This window comes from Mytilus galloprovincialis, chromosome 9 (genome assembly GCF_965363235.1).
Source record: "Mytilus galloprovincialis chromosome 9, xbMytGall1.hap1.1, whole genome shotgun sequence".
NCBI lineage: Eukaryota > Metazoa > Mollusca > Bivalvia > Mytilida > Mytilidae > Mytilus > Mytilus galloprovincialis.
In genome coordinates, this window is record NC_134846.1 from 22,486,530 (window position 1) to 22,501,549 (window position 15,020).

The 15,020-nt window shown below is 32.0% G+C and overlaps 1 protein-coding gene and 1 long non-coding RNA gene across 4 annotated transcripts in view; both read right to left on the reverse strand.

Moving 5' to 3' along the window:
* Positions 1-15,020, reverse strand: part of LOC143046703 (uncharacterized) — a 47,145-nt gene that overhangs the window by 1,195 nt on the left and 30,930 nt on the right. For all 3 annotated transcript variants that reach the window (XM_076219803.1, XM_076219802.1, XM_076219804.1), the window contains exon 9: positions 229-276. In XM_076219803.1, coding sequence (XP_076075918.1) covers positions 229-276 — 48 coding nt within the window. The remainder of the gene's footprint in view (positions 1-228; positions 277-15,020) is intronic.
* On the reverse strand, positions 2,647-9,336 carry LOC143044633 (uncharacterized). Its single transcript, XR_012968739.1, has 3 exons — positions 9,189-9,336; positions 4,241-4,328; positions 2,647-3,366 (listed from the first exon to the last, which is right to left on the reverse strand). It is a non-coding gene; the product is annotated as an uncharacterized LOC143044633 (long non-coding RNA).

Consider the following 15,020-nt stretch of genomic DNA (forward strand, 5'->3'; position numbering starts at 1 on the left):
CTTACTATTTTCATTGAACATTTTTACCGCCTTTTTTATTGATCGAAAAAGTAGTAAAATATGTTTTCAACAAGCTTGACGCTAGTTTGATAGCTTCGAACAACAAATGGTTAGTAATATTTTAATAACGGAATTATCATGTCAATGAACTCATGCATAATTGTATTTTATTATTTAAAGGTATATTTTACAAGATACGATTTTATTCCGAAACTTCATAACACTTACCAAACTTCAATTTACACAGTTTAACAGTGTTTGATGAGATCTGTTTGTCTGAAACAAATTATAAATTATAGCTCAATTTAAGTTATATACATGTAGTTGCAAAGAATATATACAAATTATGTGCATTACAGATTCAAGATATATATGTTAGCGGCAATAAGTGAAATTAGGCATTAAGCTTAAATCCTAGACAATAAGCTAACGCCTAGGCAGTAAGTTAATGCCTGAAATTTTCAGGCATTAAGCTTATATATTGCCTGAAATCTGATGATGATTATTCATCCTAATGCCGAACATAAATTTAGGCAATAAGTAAACTCTGGAATATATGCATATCTAGTGATTTATTCTTGATTTAAAGTCGTTTCTTAATTATATTTCTAATAATGCATGTATAAATATACATTCATTTGACAGATCTTCAAAAGTAAGTTTATTTAGTAATTTTAAAAGGTTAAAAAAACAGAATTAACTCATACTTTTTTCCATGTTTTTGAGGTATTACAAAAAAATATGGAAGGAAATTCTATAAAATAATTATAATATTTATTTACTAGTCGAGCTGGTTTGAACTGGTCAAAAGTAGACAAAATTAAGATATGATTTTTTGCTCACATCATTTTGGATAAGTAATTTTTCTTTGATAACAGTTCCACAATTTGTGAAAACAAAATGATTTTAACACACATGACACAATTTCTATCAAGTTTTCATATTTTTAAATTATAATTAATTGATGCATTTTAATATAAATAACATATTTTATTAGTGATTTTATTTCCGGTTTCTTGTGGACAGTTGTCTCATTGGCAACATCTTCTATTTTTATATTTAGGATGAAACTGGGCCCAGTAGTTTTGCATCAGTAAAATTAGATTTTTTTCTTTTGCTCATATTCAAACGTATGATAATTGCAGTAATAAAATAAAATATTTGAAGTACTCAGTACTTATATGAAAGATGCACGATTATATATTTAATTTTAACTATTTATGATTAGTTTCTTCAATTCTAATATAAAAAAGTTATATTTTTTTGACTAGTTATTTTGTTTTAAATAGTTTAAATGTACAAATATAATTATATCAAAATTACTTATTACCCTTAAATTTAAAACTTTTAATTATTTTCTAATAATGAATCGGTTTTTGAATTATAGTTGTTGGTTAAATTTGATACAATATTTCAATTTTTCATTGGCTATTTTCTTTTACGTCAATACTAAGAACAGCGGTTAGGACATCCTAGCTAAAATGATCCTCAGATGGATTCGATGTGCATGCTGAGACATGTCGTAAGTCGGTCCCAACTTTATCCTAATTTCTGTCCTAAGAATATTTTGTATTTCTAAGGATAGTTTCGATAAACAGGCCCCAGTTCTCATAATCTATGTACAAAATTTAATATATTTTTATTTAGATAAATAAATGTCTTTTATTTACTCGCATTTATATTTTAGGTATTAAGCTTAATGCCTGTACACATTTTTCAGGATTTAAGCTTAAATCCTAGGATTTAAGACTAATGCCTAACATCATTTAGGCAATATACTTACTGCCTAGGCGTTAGCTTATTGCCTAGGATTTAAGCTTAATGCCTAATTTCACTTATTGCCGCTAACATATATAAAAGACTGCCTATTGGACATTCAAAAACAATATTTTGAATTCAATTAAAGTTAACAACAAAACCAAAAATACCCACACAATTCAACAAAACACTACACAAAAGTTTAATATTGAAACACTGGACACTTTTAATTTGCAAAACACTCATTTGCAAATCCGCCGCCGCCTCAAACAAGAGCTACAATATCATGTATATAACCAAAATGTGCGGAATTACATGGGATTCAATAATTTCATTGGTTTTATACTGTTACTTTCATATTTATTTTGCAATTTGAATTATAAAAACATGGGATTTTCAATATCCCATGGGACAGGGCAAAATCCCATGGGATTTACCATTATCCCATGGGATTTTGGTTAAATCCCATGGGATTTTTTTTGGTCCCATGGGATTATTGTAGTCCCATGGGATATTTGTGTCCCATGGGACAAAAAAAATCCCATGGGACTATAATTATCCCATGGGATTTTTAATATCCCATGGGACAAAATAAAATCCTATGGGATTAAAATTATAAATATATATAAATATAAAGTTATGTGTATGTTACAATGAATGCTGTTTGGTAGTATAATGTTTTAAATGTATACGAGTTTTTTTTATATTTTTTATATATACATATATATAATTTTTTTTAAATTTTGTCACAAACATGTTTTTTATTTGTTTATATGACAATAAAGATTATTCTTATTTTGGAATGTATAATAATAATATTTTACAGTCAAAGAATAAAGTCCTTTCACTGAAACAAAATGATGAAATTTCTAAATAAATGAAAAAATATTGTTTTGAAATCTTTGTCTTGTTTATTCTATTATGAAAAATAGAACTGAAAAAATATTTCATATTCTGACTGAATAGTTCACTCTTTTCATGAGGTAAGATTTTCTTTGTTATAGGTTCATTGCAATTCTTGTATAGGCAAACGATTTGAATTATAATATATAACTTTGTGGTGTACATAATAGTATGCTTATATTTGCAAATTTATAATATAAACACTTTTTGTTAAAGTTTTTGCTTTCTTTATTCACAACTTGCTATGTACAATTATTCAGTCCACTATATAAGAGTGAAGTCAATAAATAATTTCATTCACTAGAATATTCCTGCAATTCTTAGACAAAACATTTTTTCAATCTGTTCTTCAAAGATCTTCCTCTGTACATCTTTATTGAATCGAGAGATTCAAATGAGAAGACACAGCAAGTTTATTTGGACAACAACATTCTAATATCTTGTTCATTCGTTCCATCTTTCAATTGATAATTACATTGTTGTATTTATATGATCAAGTTCTTGTGCATCAATGATCGTGATGATATGACTCCTTTTTGTTTATAGTCATCATGTTGAAATTTCCTCTTTCAAATAAATGTAGGAAAAAACATGTTCCATTTCAAATTAATAAAAAAAGTCGCACTATGGAGAAAAATATCAGCCTTAAGTTTTCCGTTCAGTATTGATCTGTGAATGATGACCATGAAAATCCAGATTTCTGACCTACAAATACACAAACTCAAAAATTATCAGTGAAGAGATCAATAAAATGGCTATTTTATCATGTTTATGATTAATATGATAAACTTTCATTTAAATATTCAAGTACTAAATTACAGAAATCGCTTAAATTTTATAATAGTTTAGTTAAAGTACAGCTTATTTAAAATTATAATAAAAAATATAGGCCACCGTTGAGTTAAATAAGATATTACATTTTTAATGCCAAAAAATGGCATTTTTGCACCAAAGGGAGATAATTTGGAGCTTTTTCAATGATATATGCATTTTAAAAGTCATCTGGGGCCAAACCGAATTGATTGTTTTGAATGATTTGGTGTACCATATGATAAAGATATAAATAAATTGAGTTATGAAAAAAAAATATTAAAACATTTTTCTGAAATTGTTATACCCTAGAGCCTCCTTAAATGTCATTTGATCTCTATTGAAGAAATGTCTCATTGGAAATCAGACTGCTAAGTGTTTCTTATTTTTATATCAACCCAGCCATATTATACCTGTCTAATATCAGGAGCTTGTACATAGTTCAGTGGTTGATGTTGGTTCATACCCGTCATTTTTATTTTTCATAATTTTTTGTTTTTATAAATTAGTCTGGTATATTTGACGTTTGAATTGATGCTCTGTTTCAAATTTGGTTAGTGTTGACTTTTATAGATTACTATAACATGTATAGGGTATGGGTTTTCTCATTACTTACAGGTCATCAATGGCCTCTAATAAGTAATTACAATGCTTACATCCACTAAATTGAACTCTGATGGATAGTTTTCTCTTTAATCATACCACATCTTATTTTAATAAATATTTAATTATTATTCAAGGACAAAAAATTTTATAACAGTGGACTTACCATTTAGGCTTTGTTGACCTCTGTAGATCTTATTTTGTTGATAATTTCTTCTGTTTATAGTTTCCCCTTTATCTTTCATGTTCTTGCCCTACACATAAAAGGGTAAACATCATTTAATGACAAAAATAACTACTACATGTATTACATAATTAGTAGGCAACTGAAAATTTTGTCTTATTTGTATATAACATCAACTTACTCATCATTCTTGCTGTTCAATATCATGAATATTATCATTATTCTATGAATATGAGGTCACAGTAAAATTAACCTTGGCAGGCAGACATCTTTTTAGCTCACCTGGCCCGAAGGGCCAAGTGAGCTTTTCCCATCACTTTGCGTCCGGCATCCGTCGTCGTCGTTAACTTTTACAAAAATCTTCTCCTCTGAAACTGCTGGGCCAAATTAAACAAAACTTGGCCACAATCATCATTGGGGTATTTAGTTTAAAAAATGTGTGGCGTGACCCCACCTACCAACCAAGATGGCCGCCATGGCTAAAAATAGAACATAGGGGTAAAATGCAGTTTTTGGCTTGTAACTCAAAAACCGAAGCATTTAGAGCAAATCTGACGGGGTAAAATTGTTTATCAGGTCAAGATCTATTTGCCCTGAAATTTTCAGATGAATCGGACAACCCGTTGTTGGGTTGCTGCCCCTGAATTGATAATTTTAAGGAAATTTTGCTGTTTTGGGTTATTATCTTGAATATTATTATAGATAGAGATAAACTGTAAACAGCAATAATGTTCAGCATAGTAAGATCTACAAATAAGTCAACATAACCAAAATGGTCAGTTGACCCCTTTAGGAGTTATTGCCCTTTTTAATCCATTTTTAACCATTTTTCGTAAATCTTAGTTATCTTTTACAAAAATCTTCTCCTCTGAAACTACTGGGACAAATTAATCCAAACTTGGCCACAATCATCATTGGGGTATCTAGTTTAAAAAATGTGTGGCGTGACCCGGCCAACCAACCAAGATGGCCGCCATGGCTAAAAATAGAACATAGGGGTAAAATGCAGTTTTTGGCTTATAACTCAAAAACCAAAGCATTTAGAGCAAATCTGACATGGGTAATATTGTTCATCAGGTCAAGATCTATCTGCCCTGAAATTTTCAGATGAATCGAACAACTCCTTGTTGGGTTGCTGCCACTGAATTGATAATTTTAAGGAAATTTTGCTGTTTTTGGTTATTATCTTGAATATTATTATAGATAGAGATAAACTGTAAACAACAATAATGTTCAGCAAAGTAAGATCTACAAATAAGTCAACATGACCAAAATGGTCAGTTGACCACTTTTAGGAGTTATTGCCCTTTATAGTCAATTTTTAACCATTTTTCGTAAATCTTAGTAATCTTTTAGAAAAATCTTCTCCTCTGAAACTACTGGGCCAAATTTAACCAAACTTAGCCATAATTGGGGTATCTAGTTAAAAAAATGTGTCTGGTAACTCGGCCAACAAACCAAGATGGCCGCCATTGCTAAAAATAGAACCTAGGGGGTAAAATGCAGTTTTTGGCTTATAACTCAAAAACCAAAGCATTAAGAGCAAATCTGACAGGATAAAATTGTTTATCAGGTCAAGATCTATCTGCTCTAAAATTTTCAGATGAATTGGACATTCCGTTGTTGGGTTACTGCCCCTGAAATGGTAATTTTAAGGAAATTTTGCTGTTTTTGGTTATTATCTTGAATATTATTATAGATAGAGATAAACTGTTAACAGCAATAATGAACAGCAAAGTAAGAACTAAAAATAAGTCACTATGACCAAAATAGTCAATTGACCCCCTAAGGAGTTATTGTCCTTCATAGTCAATTTTTAACAATTTTCTTAAAATTTTAAGATTTTCAATAACATTTTCCACAGAAAGTACTGTTATAGATAGAGATAATTGTAAGCAGCAAGAATGTTTAGTAAAGTAAGATCTACAAACACATCACCATCACCAAAACACTTTTTTGTCATGAATTTATCTGTGTCCATTGTTTAATATTCACATAGACCAAGGTGAGCGACACAGGCTCTTTAGAGCCTCTAGTTTTATTTGATACCTTGTAGTCATTCCATACAACAAGTAGACCTATGCTTAAAAAATCTAAGGCCAAAATTAAAAATATGTTTGTTTCCCCTCCCCCCACACGGGTCAAAAATAAGAGCCCGGGTCAAAAAATTATTTTCCACAAAAAAATCGAAATTATTTTTTTCCTGAAAATAATTTGTTTCCATTTTTGGAAAGTGCTTGAAAGCAGAAGGATTGATAATCTAAATAAATACACTCAAATTGAGCACAAACAACTGATAAGTGGCCTGGACTGGACAAGTCAAACCATTCATGTGACCATGCTATGACAATCACATCCAGTTAAAAAAAACTAGAGGCTCTCAAGAGCCTGTGTCGCTCACCTGTTAATGTGTTTACTGATGTCGGCCATCTTCGTTGGTAGGCGGGGTCATTAGACACTTGTTTTTTAAATAGATACCCTAGTATTATGATTGTGGCCAAGTTTGGTTAAATTTGGCCAAGTAGTTTTAGAAATGATTTTTATACAAGTTACAAAAATGACGAAAAGTTGTTCAATATTGACTATAAAGGGCAATAATTCCTTAAGGGGTCCTCTAACAATTTTGATCATGCTGACTTATTTGTAGATCTTACTTTGTTGAACATTATTGCTGTCTACAGTTTATCTCTATCTATAATAGTATTCAAGATAATAACCAAAAACTGCAAAATTACCTTAAAATCACCAATTTTAGGGCAGCAACCCAACAACAGGTTGTCCAATTCAACTGAAAATTTGTGAGGGGATATATCTTATTCTGATGGACATTTAAATCTTGAAAGATTTGCCCTAAATGTCTTAGTTTCAAAGATATAAAGCAAAACCTGCATTTTACCACTATGTTCTAATTTTAGCCATGTCGGCCATTTTGTTTGGTAGGCTGGGTCAGCGGACACATTTTTTAAACTACAAACCACAATGATAATTGTGGCCAAGTTTGGTTAAATTTGGCAAAGTAGTTTCAGAGAAGAAGATTTTTAAAAAAGTTACAAAAAATGATGAAAAGTTGTTAAAAATTGACTATAAAGGGCAATAACTCCTTAAGGGGTCGACTGACAATTTTGGTCATGTTGACTTATTTGTAGGTCTTACTTTGCTGAACATTATTGCTTTTACAGTTTATCTCTATCTATAATAGTATTCAAGATAATAACCAAAAACTGCAAAATTTCCTTAAGATAACCATTTCACAGGCAGCAACCCATCAACAGGTTGTCCGATTCGTCTGAAAATTTCAGGGCAGATAGATCTTGACCTGATCAACAATTTTACCCATGTCAGATTTGCTCTAAATGCTTTGGTTTTTGAGTTATAAGCCAAAAACTGCATTTTACCCCTATGTTCTATTTTTAGCCATGGCGGCCATCTTGGTTGGTTTGACAGGTCACGCCACACATTTTTTAAACTAGATACCCCAAGGATGATTGTGGCCAAGTTTGGTAGAATTTGGCCAAGTAGTTTCAGAGGAGAAAATTTAGTAAAAGTTTACGGACGACGAACGCCAAGTGATGAGAAAAGCTCACTTGACCTTTCAGGTCAGGTGAGCTAAAAAAAACCTGCCTTCCTGGTCTGTTTACAAAGGGTAGACCCGGGGGAGGGGAAACAGACATTCTTTTAAATGTGGCCTGATAAAATGACAAAACCAAGAAAACTTATCATTGACCAAAGAACAATAAAATGCGGTCATGGTTTATATATGAATCTGCCATTCAGACATGCACACCTTACAATTGTTTCATATCTACCAAATATAATCTACCTGTAACTTTAAACATATGATAAACTGACAAAACAATGCAGTGTTTCATTGACCAATGAACCATGCATGAAAATGAGGTCAAGTTCATATAAAATATAACAGACAGCTAAGTGCATCTTACAATTATTTCATTCACTAAATAAAGGGGCCTTATTGCTTACAGTATCCGGAAAATAGACCAAACCACAAAAACTAAATATTTTCAAAGTTCCTTATACCCTGCCAATTTGTTATGGTTGTGCCTGTTCCAAGTCAGGATCCGATAATTCAGTGATTGTCGTTTGTTTATGTGTAACATATCTGTTTTTCAATTTTTTTGTACATAAATTAAAGCACAATACATTTGTACATGAAACACAAAGCTCATCACTGAGATAGTAGTCTCAGATAGAGGGAGGCGGGGTCAACCAAACTCCCCTATTCAATCTGAATGCAGGACAGAAAGTCACAGTCAAAAAGTCACACACTGTCACAGGACAAAAAGTAACAATTTAGTTTTGAGATTATTTTTCTTTGAACAAGAAAACACTCTTTTCGTATTTTTCTTGAAGTTTTATACATGAACATGATGTAGCAACTTTTAAATTAAAATTTATTAAAAACAAATAAATCAGTGCATTAGGTTTGCGCACATTACCATTACATTTGCACACAAAAATCATTACGTTTGTGTGCAGCTTTAGATTACATTTGCACGCATTTTTTAACATGTAAATATAAAAAAAAAGATATAGTATGATTGCCTTTTACAGCTGACTATGCGGTATGGGCTTTACCTCGGGCTTTGCTCATTGTTGAAGGCTGTTTGGTGACCTATGGTTGTTAATGTCTGTGTCATTTTGGTCTCTTGTGGACAGTTGTCTCATTGGCAATCATACCACATCTTCTTTTTTATATTATGAACAATTTCCTAAAATTAAAAATGAATATATGTAATAAAAAGAAGATATTTCAAAATCTTTTTTCATTTATATTCAATCAATTGTCAACAAATTGTTTGTGACTTTTTGTCCTATCAACTTTGTTACTTTATGCCCGAGTTTGACATGTGTTTGACTTTTTGTCCTGTGACTTTTTGTCGGAATGTCCTGTGACTTTCTGTTCGTTTACCTTCCATCTAAATCAGTGAACTGAATAATTGTTTTTTGCAGAAGTCCGGGGAGTGTTAAAAAATCACATGTGCAAGTTGAGAGGCAACACTTACACAGGGACTACACAATACTTTTTCAGAATGTCAGCAAAAAAGAATCACTGGTGACAGGGGAGTGTAACCGATGAATAGGGCTCTTCACGGTTAGTTCGGCCATATTGGATAGGGGGCAGATTTTCATAATAGAGGTAAAAATGGTGTGAAAAATACGGGAAAACATCATTAAAACAGAGCTGTTGCTTGGAAACACACATAGGATTTCCCACACTTTCATACCATTTCCACCTCCTTCCAAAAAATCTGCCCCCTATCCAATATGGCCGAACTAACCGTGAAGAGCCCTATTGATCCTGAATCAGATAAGATTTTCCCGGTACGTCTAAACACCGCTCAGGAGGACCTCCTGGGTGCACACATGCAGGACATACAAAGTGCACTCATGGCAGACCCTATATAGTCGCCGTCGTATCTGCACACATGATGGATGTATATATTCGTTATAGATCGTCATACACATCTCATTTTAGAGTTAAATTTGCAAGCAACCTCTTAAGATTTTAAAATAATAATGCTACTAAAAATATATTATTTCTCCCAATTTCCGCAATTTTTTCGCCATATAAAATATTTAGGCGACTGTGCTTTTAGTGAATATAAACGATTACGAGGCCTCACGAATAAATATAAATATGAAATATACTGGAACATCGATTAGCATAGATCGAGCAGCAGAGTAAACTTCCACATAAATCTCGAAGTTATTTACGCCGGATAATATAGACTGTGCTCCTGAATAAAGTTGTCAAATACATTAATTTGTGTTTTTTACTTCTACAAGAAATTTGATTCAAATGCTAATTACGCACCATTTGCTGAGCAGAGAATCATTCTAAGCCAGGAACCGTCTATACTAACTGATAACAGTAAGAATAGAACTTGAAGTCTCTGTAAAAAGGCAGTCAATCCTAACAGAACTGTATTAACTTAATGATACATGTACATCAAGTTCCAGCACCTCACCAAGCACCCTTGCCTTGCATACTGAGATGGCAAACTGGTGTGTGTCAGTATTTTAATATAAAACTGCGTAGGTTCATATCGTTTGATTCAACGTTTGTTTGGTTATTTTTTAAGGATCGATCGTTGTAAAATTATATCTAAATCTTTGTTAAAATACGATTTTAAATTGTTCAATTCTTTCTATTTCATAATTTTGTCAAAGTCTACTTTTTAAAGTTTTAAATTTTACAGAAAAAATGAATATTCCATTTTGATTTGAAGAAAATCTTTTTGAACTGTCATGACATGGTGTTGCAAAGCTGATTACAGGTAACTATAACATACAGTAATTTTCCATTTCGACAGTGCGTGTATTCTCGGGTGTGTATAACGTATAGTTTTCTAGAGAACATCCTGTCTACGTGTAATACAGATTGATGACATTATACAACATTTCTTTGGTTAAATGTGATAAGGTATCTGTGTCCATTCCCTATTTCAACACCACTAATTTTTCGAAGAAAAAAAATAAAAAAAAAATTTATATGAAATTAAGAAGAAAAGTAGCAAATATAAACTTCAGTAATTGCGCATTGAGTAAACATAATTCCAATATTGCATGAACAAATCCGTGAGAAAACGTATATATACATGTATGAATAAAGATGTGTTTTAAAAGACCTATATATATATATTGGCATTATTTCACACTAGGACCTAAGATAACTAGAACTAAGCAATGGTTGATCCAGAAATTTTCATAAGTGGGGACTCATTGACTGCCTTAGAGTGTTCACGTCCAGTCATGCTTCCGTGATTCCCTATATAATCTACCATTTGTTTCCAAAGATTTAGGAGGGGGCTGGTACACACATATATATATATAAATATACCTCTGCGGCGGAGCCAGCCATTTGAAAAGGAGGGGGGTCTCAACCCAGGACAAAAGGGGGAGGGGTGGTTCCAACCATATGTCCCCATTCAAATGCATTGATCGTTCAAAAAAAAGGGAGGTTCCAACCCCCGAAACCCTCCCCCTGGATCCGCCACTGATACCTAGTATGCATATATAATTAAGAACAGCTTTGAATATATGCATATAAAATAATGGTACGTTTAAAAACCGTTCAGGATCTCCTGGTTGCACACAGGACATTAAGTAACTTAGGACATATATATATAATAGTAAGAGTTCAGGGTATACATTCGATAACTAACATATTTTATAATTTTGTTATTTTTGTTTTGATAAAATCAGAGACATATAATACATGTATTGAGACAAATATATATGTGTGTCTCTGAAAAAATCAAACCATCTTTAAAGAAGTTATTTCAGTTTGAATCGACTGTCTTTTGCATTAGAATTCCAAAACGTTAATGTTATTTACAAATGCCAAAACCTGCAAGAAAGAAACATTTATATTCGGTGATTTTTACACTAAACGTTTTCGTAATTTGTTTTAAAAAATATTAAAAAGTACATGTACATCGTTTTTTCAAGATTTGTATAGTAACTGGTTTAATTAAGTCCCCTTGATGAAATTTAAATTGCGAGACGCTAATTAATAACAGTGGCGGATCCAGAAATTTTCATAAGTGGGGGCCCACTGACTGACCTAAGAGGGGGCCCGCTCGAGTCACGCTTCAGTGATTCCCTATATAAGCAACCAATTTTTTTCCCAAAAAGGGGGGCCCGGGCCCCCTGCCCCCCCCCCCTAAATCCGCCTCTGAATAAACTATGATCTATCTATCGGCATGCGTCGTTATTTGGGATACGTCACGGATGACCGATGATCATATTCAATACGATATACCAATCATCATTTGAATTTGGTCAATTGATCTTTAATAATTAGGACTAATTGGTGATGGCAGAGAAAGGGTCGCTGGTGATGGTTAAAAACACATAAAAGTAAACTTTACAAAAAAAAAAGGTTTCCTCGGAAAAAATTATGAAAATATATGAATATGCTAAATATTTTTTTTTCCGAAATAATAATTAAAGACGTTTAGAAATAACAAATTTTCACAGTTGGGAAATTTTCAATTCAAGTTATTTCATTTTGAAAACGTTGAGAAATATAGATCTTATTATATGTTAAATGTGGGCCGCTTGGAGATCAACTTGTGAAACCCTGCATAATTAGGGTTTGTCTACTTCCGTCTTTTTCAATTGCCAAACATTCTATAATCAAGGATTTGTACAAGGCCTTGTTATAATGAATATTATCGCCAATATCACCATAATTAAATAAAGAACAGATACAATATTCGCCTAAAGAGTTTGCCATCTAACAATTCAAAATGAAATGTTGAGTCGAAACTGAGGTACCAAATCCATAAAAAGAATCACTATTTTAGTCGAAATTAAACTGTATATATTCTTTTTTTCAAAACTCCTGAAATAATTTAACATAATCTATAGAGAGCTTACATATGCAAATCTGTTTAGAAGTATGTGAGCGTAAATAAAATTTGTTTATTACCCCCCCCCTTTTCCTTCTATAAAATTTAATTGTAAACGATTTTCGTTCTTAATTTGTGTTTGCTCATTAACTGGGGTTCATGCTGTCAAAAAATAAAAATGTCTCCTTGTGTAAAAGTTATTGATAAAAAAAAATTGAAGCTTCCAGAAGAATAACGGTACGTCTAAACACCGCTTGAAGGACCTCCTGATTGCACTCATGACATACGAAGTGCACTCAGGACCCTTTATAGTCATCGCACATAGGATGGATGCATATATTCTTTATACGCTTCTTATTTTAGAGTTAAATTTGGTAGAATTTGAAATCGAACTTAGATAGATATGTTACATTTGTAATTCTTAGAAAATAATAAGGGCACGTGTCACTGATTACACAACTACTGAGCCATGAATTATCCAATCAACAAAATTAATTGGATTATCTTTATTGTTGTTTTATACATTGTGTTGTTAGTACAGTGTGACCATGCGGGAAGTAATATTGTGACGTCTAGAATGAATATCACGATGTTTTAAGATTTTCGTCTTTTATTAAGATTTCGTTCCATAAATTTTTAAGTTTTATTCTTAATTTTATTATCATGTCCTGGACCAGTAATTAATTCTTTGCACGAGTTTGAAAAGGGAAATAAATGTTCATACTTTAAAAGAATTTATATTAATTAAAGTTTTGTATATGGAATCCGTTCTAAACGGTAAAAGCCGTACTTTTCAAACAATCAAACTCATATACATGTAGTTAGATGTTATTTCTCATTTTTATCGAACTTGTCCAGGAATTTTATTTTTGAGTTATACGAATATTTTAAGCAATCCGTTTTTATTAAGTTTTTTTTCTCTAATTAAAGTCGTTTTGTCCAGTTTCACAAGCCTGAAACGAATTTCAATGCGAAAATAAATTCTGAAAATGAACTTGTCTCCGTTTTCGTCTCCGTTTTTTAAAAATTATGATATTTTGGGTATAATTAAAAAATATGTAAGTTAGATTGTAGTAGCGAGAAATTATAAAAAAGAAGATGTGGTATGATTGCTAATGAGACAACTATCCACAAAAGACCAAAATGACACAAACATTAACAAAGAAAGACTATTTCGAAGACAGTTTATTGACACGAAATCCGTTCAAACCACGACTAAGTCTTCGTGCACAGATTTCCGTTAAGGTTAAACTGAATATTGTACATAATTGTCTTCTCTTGTATAATGGTTTGTTGAGAATAAAGATATACAAATGTAATAAAATTGATATTCAGTCAACATTGTGTTTGTTTAAAAACTTGATTTAGATAGATAGAGAGAAAAGAATCACACTGAAAAACAAAAATCGAACTTGTTACAGAAAAAAAACTATAAAATAATTTTCTTTATTCGTGAACTGCAAAACACAACAAATTAATTTACCCGTGGGCGTCATCATGAAAAATAAACTGAAAAAGCACATCGAATGAGATATATATTTTATTTTTTCTATATGCAAATTCATGTTAAAGGTAAAACTGAACTAAACAATACAATTCCTAAAAAACAATAAAGATAATCCAATCAATTTTGTTGATTGGATAATTCATGGCTCAGTAGTTGTGTAATCAGTGACACGTGCCCTCATTATTTTATAAGAATTAACATATCTATCTAAGTTCGATTCAGGCGCGGATCCAGAGGGGGGAGGGGGTTCCGGGGGGTTGGAACCCCCCTTTTTTTGGCCGATCAATGCATTTGAATGGGGACATGTAGTTGAACCCCCCTTTTTTTGCCCTGGGTTAGGACCCCCCCCTTTTTAAAATGGCTGGATCCGCCCCTGCGATTTCAACTTCTACCAAAATTTAACTCTAAAATAAGAAGCGTATAACGAATATAAACATCCATCATGTGTGCAGATATGATTACGGTAATGGGTCCTGAGTGCACTTTGTATGTCCTGAGTGCACTCAGGAGGTCCTGAGCGGTTGTTTAGACGTACCCGAAGAATAAATCATTTCCTGAACCTAAAATACATTTATCTGTAATTAAAGAAAATTCGCCTAAAACATTCTCTCATATATTTAAACAATTAATTGTAAAATAATTAATTCAACGTCGGATTTTCTGTCTGTTTACTAATACTTTTCTTGTTCAGTTTAGTTTATACCCATAATAGATGAACGGAAATAAGTACTTTTTTAGGAAAATTTACAACTAGATGAACGGAATTAAGTACTTTTTAGGAAAATTTACAACTCAAATTTTCAAAAACAAAATTCTACACTTTTTACCTGGATGTTTTTCTCTGTCTCGAAGCCGCAACCTTTGACCCCGTATCAAA